Genomic DNA, 12,826 nt, shown 5'->3' on the forward strand with positions numbered 1-12,826 from the left:
TGGGATGCGATTTAAATGCAAAATCCTAATGTTTGAGCTGATCCCAAGCAATGAATGACAAGCAGGGCAATGCTACTGGGCATCTTGTTGGGTCAGGTACTCCCTGTGTTTGCAGGAGAATCTTTATCTGGCCCTTTTAGCTGATTTCATTGAGGCCACTCACCAGAGGAATGAACATTAATAACCTGCTTAGCTTCTCATTCTGAGCCAGAATAGAATCAGGCACCCAAGGTGAAAGCTTCTCTACCATATTATGAATTCCCTAAGTCAAAGTGTTCCCTAGGATGTCCTGAAGAATTATTTCCCATTTAATCTAATTCAGCAAATCTTTGTTCTGGGATCTGTAGTGAACATTATTTCTTTATAAATAAGTTTTTTGAGAGAGAAGAAACATTTTGCCACCCTTAAAGTAAGCAAAACATGTATTTGACACCTCAGGTAATAAGGAATATATATATATATATATATATATATATATATATATATATATTTCTGAATTTATTCAATTGAGAGTTCTATTTTTATGATATTTAATTCCCAAAGAAACTTTTCATAAATTTAAATCTCCTGTTCAAATGTACATTTCGAATGGGAGCCCTGGCACTGTCCTGATTAGACTATAGATGCCAGACATACAGTTTTCCTGAGACCATTCTAATTTTATTCCCTCACTATTAGCATCCTAGTAGAGAACTGTATTCTGCAACCTCAACAAACTCTTCTGATAATTACTGGCAGTGAAAATCCTAACAATTGGGAAAATCTCCTTTCCATTTATATTTTTTATAGAGATCATCATAACCTGGCTTTATACAGGTTAATTACAAAGATAGAAATAGAAAAAATATGGTCTATTTTCCATCTACTCAAATTTGCATTTTAAACAAATACACATGTGAGAAAGAAGATAAAGAGATGGGCAGACAGAGGGAAAGGAGGATAGAAATCAGGAAGGTAGAAAGGAAGAGAGAGGGAGTGAAACAAAAGAAACCAGGAAGATAAAGAGAATTTCTTTTACTCAAGTTTTTGACAAATGACACAATGTCATAAATCCTAAAATCTCAATGATTCTTAAAAATAAAAAAGACTTTCCATCTTATTCTAGTTCTTCAGATCCACTTTCTTAGCTCAAGGGAAGAGAAGCCCTACTTTTCAACTGGGCACTTTTGAAAAGCAGTGTTTTCGTTTTAAAATCTGTTTCAGCAGACCTTATATTTCTTCCTCATTTTTGCAGGTAATTTCAATGAAAAAGAAAGCCAATGGATTGTGGTCTTAGAAAACTGCTTACATGATGTCTGTTTCCTGTGCTCTAGACACGTGGCACAGCTGTAAGTAAATGCCACACACTGCATGATGAATTGGATGGCTGCAGACCGGAGGCAAAAAAGATAATTATCTCATTTTCGTGGCAATTTGCTTAACTGGTGGGACCATGCCAGAACGGCTAGCAGAAATGCCCTTGGATCTCTGGACTCCATTAATAACGTTATGGATTACTCTTCCCCCTTGCATTTACATGGCTCCAATGAATCAGTCTCAACTTTTAACAAGTGGATCCCCTTTGGAACTAAACAGGCTGAGTGAAGAACAGCGGGTTTTGAACCGTTCCAAAAGAGGCTGGGTTTGGAATCAAATGTTCGTCCTGGAAGAGTTTTCTGGACCTGAACCAATTCTTGCTGGCCGGGTAAGCTTCATATTTTAAGATCCCAATTTCAGGGTTTGTTCATGGTCTTTTTATGTTTAACGTCAGACTCTCCACAGTTGTTACCACACATAGCTGTAATTCCTTTAGGCCAGATGGTTAGTTAGTTAACCTGTTGGTTTCTTTAGGAATACGGATAATGCCATGGTAATGATTTAAAATAATCCTCTAAGGAAAGCTCTTCCTATCCCCAGTTCCATCTCTTTCACCCCCTAGAGAGACAACACTATGACATTTGTGTAATGCATACACCAATAATCTTTGTTTCACATTCACTTGTGAATTCTCTATGCCAAACCTTTTTTTTTTTTTTTTTTTTAATCCTAACTTAAAGTACTTGCACAGGAACTTAGAAGACGTGTATATTTTCACTGAGTTTGAATTCCTGCCATCTGAATTGTTATGCTATTATTTCATTATATTTTACTACCATGTACCTTCAATTTCAGATATATTTTTCTCCTTTCTGTTTCATTGTTTGTTGTCTCACTTCATAGGAGTGAGGGAAATACTCGATGTAGATGCTTTACAGTGTCTTGTGTTGCATTTTGATTAACTTTAAGTAGGAAATGAATTCATTTCCTAGCAGAAGCAAATGTATATAATTAAAGCTTAGTTGTGTGTGTGTGTGTGTGTGTGTGTGTGTGTGTGTGTGTGCATTACACTGGATGGCAAGTTCTTTGTATCAACACGGTATGCCTGCTTTGCAAAATCACACTGCAGGTTATTGAAGATTTTACATACTTCCCCCCGCCTCAGAACTGTTCAAAAACTTCTTTAATTTTGACTCACACTATCATCATAGGTAAAATTTCAATTATTAGCCTGCCAAAGGCCGATTTTCCTGATAAGTTAGATTTCAGAAGTGAATCATGACATTTCCAGAATGTGATGATTTAAAAGAAAAATAAAAGAAGAATTGAATATTTATCTTCAAGATTTGAGTGAACTCTTTGTTTTCCACTAGGAAGTTCTGATAACATTACTTTGTCTACTCTATTATCTTGCAAAACAAATTAAGCAAGGATCATTCCTCATTTTATGTGGTTCTCCTTGAATGAAGGAAGCTTGGACGAGGAGATATCTTGAGTCCCTGCACTCATCTTTTTTGAGCCCTTCCTCTGTACGAGGCACTCCATTAGGCACCTGGGGATACAGCCAGCAATCAAGCAACCACATTTGCCTTCTAGGAACTCACACTCTGACACTGAGTGTTCTTTATCTGTTTAGCAGTGTTATAAATGTACCTCATTGGCACTAACCAATCTGACCCAAATAATAATCTCACATATGTATATTTATTTGTGTATGATCATATGTATACATGTACATACAAAAATAAATCTGGAAAATAATGAATTTATACTCCTTTTATCCTAAGTTCAAAACACAAAAGCTTACAAAATCATTTAGTATGCTTGATACAAATTCAGGTAGCAGAACTGACTTGAAACTATTTATAGTTATACATCTCATTACTGTGACTGCTAATATATTTCAGCAGAGAAATGTTAATGTAGTTGGTTATAAGATGCCACCCCAGACCCTGCTGAGGGTGGTACTTATTACATAGCTTATGAAACTTGATATGTTTCTATGAAAGTTTCTCAATTCCAAAATACATCTAGCCCCAGGAGTTTTGGATATGGGCTTCTCCACTTTCTTTGCTTCTTTCTTTTCTTCCTTCACTTTCTTTCTTTCTTCTGTAGATGTAGAAAGTGAGATTAAGATGAATTAATAAACCAAACCAATATCACAAAATTAGTAAATGACCTACCTGTTTTTAATTTCTGTTGCAAATTCCCAAGGCCATAATTTCATCCACTGTAACCTGTTATGTATTATTAACTAGGCATCTAGAGTTTAAATTGTAATTTGCACTTGAGTTGTTGAGTGTAGAATTCAAAGTTCTTACATTTCTTCTTCTAGATATTCAAAAAGCCTTTAATCAACTCTCAAGCAAGTCATTTTCATACCATATAAATTTTAGAAATATATGTATATACATTTAATGGATGGATACTTCCTCCCTACGTTTCTTAGTTACCTCATAATGCAGGTATGTCACGCTGATCACGTACTGCATAATGTAAGTAACTGAATATGCTGACCCCAGAGTGCATTCCCTTTTTATCTGAAAAGAGAATGTAATTAATGCAGGATTTGTTTTGGGCGAAGAATCTGATGGTTGATTTCACTTCCATTCTTTAATGGAAGTAATAGCGACAGAGGCATACAGCATCCTAATGTGACTTAGTAATACTTGAGATGCTTGTGCTTCTTCGAATTGCAAAAATTGTCACTGGTGAACCCTTGAAATGGTAGAAATGCTTCTGAGTCTTAGCAACACCCGTTTTGTGTGAAGTAGCCCTTTCACATACATGCTCTCCACTCTGCCAATTCCCAAACAATTGTCAAGGATTAACTTGCTTTTCTTTTCTGTTTTGTACTAGGAATTGAACTCAAGACTTTCGGCTTGCCAGGCAGTCACTTGTGTTGCTGACTATATCCCTGGCCCTAAACTTAATTTCTGAAGGGCTTTTCTGTAAATACTTATAACCACACGCATTTCCTCTTTAAAATGCTATTCCTGAATTACGACAGTCTTGCCTTTGAGGACCCTGGGTTGTGGCAAAGCCAAAAATACATCTCAGGTGGTTGCTTCAGATTAGGAGTCAGGCAGAGTACAGGGATGATCCCTATCAGAATGCCCACCAGTGCTTTGCTGTGTTTTATCTCTGTGCAACAGTCTTTTACATCTGATTCTTTAAACCACTTTGCTGCGGAGCTTCTCCCCAGGAGCCAGCTAGAAGCATTAGTTACTTGTGAGCATACCTGCTCTTTAAAAGGGCCCCCTGCAAATCACTGCAGAGGGGGCCTTGGACCTAGCAGACTGAGTTCAAGCTCAAGGGCAGAGCCAGCTTTTGAGTGATGGGCTCTTAAGAGCTGCACATACACCCTTACATCATTTGTCATCTGCTTTTTACATATCTGTAGCAGCTGAATGCTGGAAAAGAATCTAAGCATTAGAGATGGACATCTCAGAGCTTTGAACAGACTTTTTCACCTTCTAGTTGCTAGCCAGAAAGTTATGAGGAAAGGTATTAAAGCTTTCAAAGGTTATGCAATTAAGGCAAATAAGAGAAGGTGGCTAGTGCTTGGCATGCAATAGTTTTAATTATAATTATATGACTAATTATGTAGATATGTGTTTATTTGAGAGTGGTAAACAAACATGTCAACAACTGCCTCCCTGGGTGAGCACCAAACTCCCGGAGTCTAGAGAGGGGACCTACATGAGTTCTGGTTGATGAGGTCGGGGAGGAAATGTTTCATGGTATCTTGAAGTTGATCCTGAGTCTTATCAGGTGGGGTCCGGTGGGAAGTGAGGCAATCCAGTTGGTCAGAAGAGTTTATACAAGTCATGGGAATAGAGTAAGATGACTGAATATTCCCGTGGTCAAAAGCTTTTCTGTTTCCTGTTGAATTAGAACAGAAGTGAAAATCACAATCTTAGAGACGGCTTCTGTGTCAGTTCTATCTAACCTACAATTATCATTCCTTCTATATCCCATACCCTCTTTCTATGTCATAGTTTTTTATTCTTTCTGGAATTATTATTCAATATGATTATAATAGGCTTATGAGTTGTCTCCTACCATAATTTAGGGTCCACAAAAATTTTTTTGTTTGTCCATTTTTCTTTACTGTAAATCCCCAGAACCTAAAACACTATCTGCATATAAGAAATACTCCATAATATTTGGCAAGAATACATGAATGAATAATTCATCCAAAAATTGGAGAAATTCATAAAAGCTATATAAACTCAATCAAATTTAATATAAATGGCATTTTTCAATATACAGAATAACGTGTTGATTTCATATTCTCTCTTTCATATTGCTGGGCCAGCACGGGAGTTTAAACAACTGTTTCTGTATATTGATTTTTAAAGTCACTTTTAGAGGTAATGACAGAGAAATAATTCACTTGGTAAGGCAACTCTCTTTCCCGAGCATGTGCAGGATCGCCTTTGTGGAGACTGTCCTTTACCGAGGGCAACAAACAGCACATTTTCTTCCAAGGCATTTTCAAACTTCTGCTTGTGCTTAGAGCACGAAATTGATTGGAAATCATCTGTCTAAATTTCTGGAAGGCAAATTAATAGCCAAGCAGGATCCATTCTTGCTTCCAGTTCTCTGTGGAACAAGGTGGTGCAGAGCCTATTCAAAAACAGGGAGGTCTTCAGTGCTCCATGTCACCAATGTCTTCTGGCATTGGCTTCCTCTGGAAATTCTAGCAGAGAACAAAGTGGCTCATGGGACTCTTAAGCCAAATAGGCTTACTTGTTCTGGTCTCAGAAAAGAGAAGGAGAATCCTTACGGTAATTTTTGATAAATCTTGTAATCAAGACAAAAAAATATTATCTTTGTGGTAAAATGTGAATTCATTCTCTGGTCCACAGCTTGAGGTCATCCTGAAAAATCTCTGTCTTAGTAAAGAGGGTGATTAAATAGGTATATTCCAAAACTATTTATTGAGCTTTACTGTCTGCTAAATCTGCTAAGTATTCCATTGCCAGTGAAGTCTCAGCACTAAGCAAATTCAGATGTATATCCTGTCATGAAACTAACGGTCTGCTGGTAGATGAATAGTAAAACAGATAATCACATGACCAAATGCCACATTAAAACTGAGACAAGCTCTTTGAAGTGAAGGAATCAAGTTCTGTTGAATTATATGCAGAGGAAGCGGACCTCTTCAGAGGGAGAATGGAATCTTCCCTAGGAAAGCAGCCTGTGAGCGGAGACACATTAACCAGAGGAGCCAGGATGCAGGGTTAAAACGAGAAAGCATTCCTAATGTAGCATTTGCAAAGTTATTTATAGAGTGGAGAGAAGGTCAGTGTAACTGAATGTCTTCATTCAGGCCGCTGTGACAAGTTAACATAGACTGGGTAGCTTATATACATTGGAAATTTCTCCATACTGGAGCCCAGAAGGCAGATCTAGTGCCAGCAAGGTATGGTTCTGTTGAGGCCCAGTTCCAGGTTGCACATTGCCATCTTCACAGTGCATCTTCACACAGCAGAAAGAGTCTAAAGAATTCTCTTGTGCTTCTTTTATAACCGTATCTGTCCTATCTATAAGGGAACCATCCTCATGTCAGAATGATACCCCACAGGCTCTGCCTCCTAATTGTGTCACACTGGAGGTTGGAATTTCAGTGTATGATTTTTTTTTTTTTATGGTGGGCAAACTGAAGTGTTTAATATGTTGCCCTGAAACACTCTGATCTTCGGTTCCTCATATTGCTTTATTTTAGGAAGAAAAAATGTTTTGCTCTGCAGGTGGTCCCAGCGATTGTGTCTGAACTCCTCACAGCCACATAAATCCCCTGCTCTTTCCTCTGTTTCCCTCCTACCTGGCTGCTGAGCCCTCCTTATTTGGATGTAACTCTTGCTTCTGATGCCACATCTATTTATAATCCTTTTCCTGCAAGGCACTGACTCATTTTCTCTCTTTACATTTTAACCTTCCAACCTTCTATCTTTCCTGTTAGCTTAGAAATTGTTTGGAGGGTGCTTAGTATGAAGGACACGGGGTTCCAAATAATTACACTGTATTGCAGTTTATGATGTCAGCAACTAGTGAGAAAATTGCACTTGACATGCCATTATTTTTGTTGCTTGTTTGCATGTTACGAGCGCTGGGCTTCACGGCCACAGTCAAATTGTATCTTCGGCTTTAAGAGAACAATTCACTGTCAGGTCCATGAAGCTTCTGCCTTCTCAAAGAGAACCTTATGCACCATAATTTGGCAAAATGCAAGTCCACATCACACGTCTTAGTCTGGGGAAACAATGTCTGCCTCTGGTTCAAAGACCTGACTTGGAAATAAAAGAGAAATTGAAATTGTCAGAGCAATTGAAGAACTTTGAGTGCTAACATAAATGTAGGGAATAATATTACTCATTGAAATCAGCAGTGGCCCTAACTATTAGACATGCATGTGTGCACACACACACGTGTGCATGTACAGGCATACATAGCTACACACGTGCATGAAAGATCTAAGTTTTGTGTGAGTAAAAATCAAAGTCATCTTGTAGTTCATTCTTTCTGCAGCCACATACTCATACCCTGAAAAGTAAACTCAACCAGATTTCTTGTAAGAAGAGCTTTGCATCTCTTGTCAGCCCATTGAGAGGCATCACATTAATTCAGGTATTTTCTTCCACTTGAAGGAGACTGATACAGTCATGTGCTTTGAGTTAAACAGTCAGATTATATAATCCTATTTTTATGAATAAAGAGCAATAAAGTAGTTAATGTGAAAATATAGCAGAAAATTGATTCCTATATCAAGAATGAAGCTAAAATTCATTGTGAATATCTGGACAAACATTTGTACTATGTGAGTAGAAAATTATTCATTGCAGATTCACACAAGAGCATATCGTGAGGTCATTAAATTTTTTTTAATATTTTATTTAAAAGGAAAAAGAGAACAAAAAGCAGAACAGAACAAAACAGTGTAAGGGTACAAGTAATTCAGAACTACAGAAAAGCGAAAAAACAAAAAACAGTATGCTATCACCAGTAAATAGATTACTGGCTATCATCTTACAAACAGTGTTTCAGGTCACAGGATCAAAGTAAACAAAGCGAACATTCAAACAGTGAGACTGCAAACAGTTGTGTTCAGTAATCCAATCCAAAATGTTAATATGGTCTTCTATGTAACACACCTAAACACCCTTGCTGTTGTATCCTTCAGGGCACTTTTCTTTCCCTCTCTTTATTACAAAAAAATTTACACATTTTGGGCTTTATTGCTCCCTTAGAACTTATTACTTTTTTTCTAAGAGAATAAAATCAAGCATGATAAAACAAAGCTATCAGTCAAAACCAAGGATAGACATAGCACATGATGTAAAAACAGAGTACAAGGTTATCAACAGTGGTTACCATAATGCCTCTTGTATTCTCAAGAAGAATTGTCTATGTCTTTAGGTATTATAAAGTTAAACATAACAGTAGAGAACAAGACGAATAAAACCTAAACTTTGTAAATCGCTCGGCACCTCAAAAGAGGATAATAGTAAAACCAGAATGGGCATCATAGTGTATCTTATTGCCTTTAAAGTAGTTGCCTATACTATGACACTTGATACTTTCATACAGAGCAGAATAGAGTCTAATCAGTCAGGGGTATTACAGGACTTCAAGTTGATAGGAAAGCAAAAAAGTTACAAAAGTAAATCTAGTTACTGCTAGATTTTTTTTTATTTTTCCCCTTATTTTAAAAAAGGAATTTAAGAAATTAAATAATTTTTTAATGAATAAGGGAGAGAATGAGATAAAAGGGGGCATAACAACATAACAATACAGGGTAAAGCATGACACTTTCAGCAACCTAGTGCTTCACCACCAAATAACCCGACTTAATAATAGTTACCATAGTGTCTTTTTCTTTGAAATATTTGAATATAACTTCATATGCTATAGCATCAAACATATCAAGACTGTGCAACACCATTCAAGTGGATGAAAGCATTGTAGAGTATTTAGAACCAGCTAACAGAAAAAAAATGATTGATGGTTTCTATATTGTCTCTTTGCCTATAACAATTTTTGTTTATACTACAACATATGATAAAAATCCAGCAAGCTACAACATGATAAAATCAATGGAGACAGAAGAGCCATAGTTTGGTGTGGCTTTAAGACAAAATGGTATTAAATCAGCACTAGCTATTATGATGTCTTATTTTCTTCAAATGAGCTGTTCATTGCATCACAGGCCATAATATCAAACAGCACAGAATAAAGCCATTCCAATTAATGAATGAAAATTTTATAAGGCTTAAAGGCCACATAATGGGGAATCATGGTTATCAAGTACTTTTATATATTTGAAGCATTTTCTACACTAGGGAAACTATTCAGTGTTCACAGATGCGAGTTGATTTAGTTCACTTATGAGTATGATTTCAAGCTGCACCCATTTATTGATAAATACCTCAATGTGATCCTTCTTTATAGCTGAGTAGTACTCCATTGTATAGAAATACCACAGCTTTTTTATCCATTCCTCAGTTGATGGAAATTTGGGTTGTTTCCAAGATCTGGCAATTACAAATTGTGCTGCTATAAAAATAGGTGCACATATATCACTGTGGTATGATGCTTTCAGTTCTTCTGGGAATATGCCTAGAAGTGGAATAGCTGGAACAAATGGGACTTCCAATCCCAGCTTTTTGAGAAATCTCCAGACTGAACTCCACAAATGTTGTACCAGTATACACTCCCACCAACAGTATAGGAGAATTCTTTTTTCCCTACAGCCTCTCGAGCACTTGTTGTTGTTGGTTTTCTTGATCCTGGCCATCCTTTCAGGAGTGAGATGGAATCTCAGTGTGGTTTTAACTTTCATTTCTCTAATGACAAATGAGGGTGAACATCTTTTCATGTATTTATTTGCCATTTGTATTTCTTCCTCTGAGAAGTGTGTATTCATCTCAGATGCCCATTTTTGGATTGGGTCTTTGAATTTTGGGGGTCTGAGATTTTTAATTCTTTATATGTTTTAGACAAAAATCCTTTGTCTGAGGGGGAGTTCACTAAGATCTTTTCCCCATTTGTGGGTTTTCTTTTCACTATGCTGGAGATTTTTTTTTTTTTGACTTACAGAAACTTTTTAATAAAAGGTGGTCCCAGTTATTGATTCTGGGAAGTATTTCCCGTACAGTTTGAGTCCTGTTCATGAATTCTCTACCTACTCCTATGTCTTAAAGGTTCCTACCAATTTGTCTTCCAATAGATTTAGTGTTTCTGTTTTAATATTCAGGTCTTTGATCCATTTAGATTTTAATTTAGTACATGGTTATAGGCTTGCGTCGAGTTTTAGTTTTCGGCAAGTGGAGAGCCAGTTTTTCCAACACCATTTATTAAAAAGACTGTCGTTTTTCCGGTGAACATACTTGGCTCCTTTATCGAAGATAAGGTGTGTTTGTAGTTGTAGTTGTATCTTCTAACCTATTCCATTGATCTTCGGCTCTGTTTTGATTCCAGTACCATGTTGATTTTACTACTGCTGCTTTGTAGTATAACTTCAAGTCAGGGATTGTGATGCCTCCTGCCTTGCTTTTGTTGCTTAGAATTGCCTTTGCTATTCTAGGTCTTTTGTGGTTCCAGATGAACGTTAGGAGTGATTTCTCTAGATCTATAAGGTATGTTGATGTTATTTTTATTGGGATTGCATTGAATCTGTATAACAGTTTTGGGAGAATAGCCATTTTCACAATATTTATTCTTCCTATCCATGAACATGGGATGTCTTTCCATTTTCTGAGATCATCTTCAATTTCTTCTTTCAGTGTATTATAATTTTCCCTGTATAGATCTTTCACTTCTTTTGTAAGAGTAATTCCTACATATTTCAATTTTTTGCTTGCTAGTGTGAAGAGTGTGGCTACTCTTATTTTTCTCTCTGTGATTTTGTTGTTAGTGTATAAGAATACTATTGATTTCTGAGTATTGATTTTGTACCCAGCTACATTACTGAATTTATTTATTGTATCTAAGAGTCTTTCAAAGGAGTTTAGGGGGTCTTCTATGTAGAGTATCATGTCATTTGCAAATAATGACAATTTGACTTCTTCTTTTCCTATCTTTACCCCTTTTATTTCTCTCTCTTGTCTAATTGCTCTGGCTAGTACTTCCAGTACTATATTAAATAGGAGAGGTGATAAAGGACATCCTTGTCTTGTGCCTGATTTTAAAGTAAAGGATTTCAATTTTTGGCCATTTAGTATGATACTGGCTGTTGGTTTGTCATAGACAGCCTTTATTATATTGAGGTAAAGACCATCTATTCCAATTTTCTGTAAAGTTCTTTTCATGAATGAATGTTGGACCTTATTGAAGGCTTTTTCTGCACCTATGGAAATGATCATGTGATTCTTACTTTTGGCTTTATTAATATGGTGGATTACATTTATTGATTTATGTATGTTGAAGCATCCCTGCATGCCTGGGATGAAGAGGTCAATAAAAATTGAGATTTATAATATGAGAAGGTGGTTGCAGTATAATAAATGCCAGCGGCAAGATATAAATTGTTCATAGTATATAATTTAATTATAAAGCTGTATATGTAATGTGTGTACAGGAAGAATATATATTCAAATGTCAGACACATGCGTATTCAAATTTGATGAACTGTTATTTCCTATCACCCAACTCATGCATATTCAACAGTTTTTACCATTCTTTGTTATTTTTTTACTTACTTCTTCCAAGTAAATACACATATATCACTAATTTCTTGATTTTAAAGTGATATATGGAGAACACTAGCTGCTTCTGTAAGGACTATTATTATTTTGGTTGTAAATATTTCTCTGGTTGAAAACAGCATAAAATATCCCCAATACTGAATCTAACTAATGAAGAAGTGACATCCAGGCAACCTCTTTAAAAACAAAATGAGAAATTAATTCCTGACATTGATTCAGACTAATAACTATTCCTAAAAACAATAAAGGGAAACTTTAAAGAAATATAGCAGTATAATCAATCTTTTTCCCAATATGTGTGATTGAATTATCAGTTTTATACAAAATAATTTTTTGCATTTTGTTTGCTGTGATAGGTTTTTGTTATAAAACAAGATAAAAATAAATGGTAATATTTTATTGTTCAATTTTCTTAAAAATCAATGCCATGCATCCATGGTGAATTCGCGTACACATTATTTCATGTGAAACACTTTTGTTAAACAGAATCCCCTTTTTTAAAGCTACACCTATGTTAAACACTTTGCAGACCAATCTCATCTATTAATAAATTAAAGTATAAACATATTTAATGATTTTTATGCAACTATGAAGAAAAAACAGCCAGTTTTGCTGCAGTTCTAATTGCATATTAAGAGACTTCTTTTACCATGAAATAGAGCAACTATTAACCAGACATGAAGGTTTTTAAATTCAGTCCTGAAGTGAAAAACTACCCTTACAAGTCTTTGGGTAATACAGTCGTGATGCTTGTAACCATTTGAGAAATAAGTATTCCCAGAGAGGTTATTTATGAAATTATGCTATTTACAAAAAGC

At 35.9% G+C, this 12,826-nt stretch overlaps 1 protein-coding gene across 2 annotated transcripts in view; it reads left to right on the forward strand.

Moving 5' to 3' along the window:
• The first annotated feature begins 1,370 nt into the window (after positions 1 to 1,370).
• The window catches only part of LOC100730743 (cadherin-11-like), a 150,139-nt gene continuing 138,683 nt past the window's right edge, over positions 1,371 to 12,826 (forward strand). Inside the window, exon 1 of one of the 2 annotated variants that reach the window (XM_063247442.1) lies at positions 1,371 to 1,684. In XM_063247442.1, coding sequence (XP_063103512.1) covers positions 1,433 to 1,684 — 252 coding nt within the window. In that variant the 5' untranslated portion in view covers positions 1,371 to 1,432. The remainder of the gene's footprint in view (positions 1,685 to 12,826) is intronic. The other variant, XM_023565996.2, reaches the window with a different exon arrangement.

Source organism: Cavia porcellus, unplaced genomic scaffold (assembly GCF_034190915.1).
Source record: "Cavia porcellus strain 051 isolate PalLab524CR breed Dunkin Hartley unplaced genomic scaffold, mCavPor4.1 scaffold_4, whole genome shotgun sequence".
NCBI lineage: Eukaryota > Metazoa > Chordata > Mammalia > Rodentia > Caviidae > Cavia > Cavia porcellus.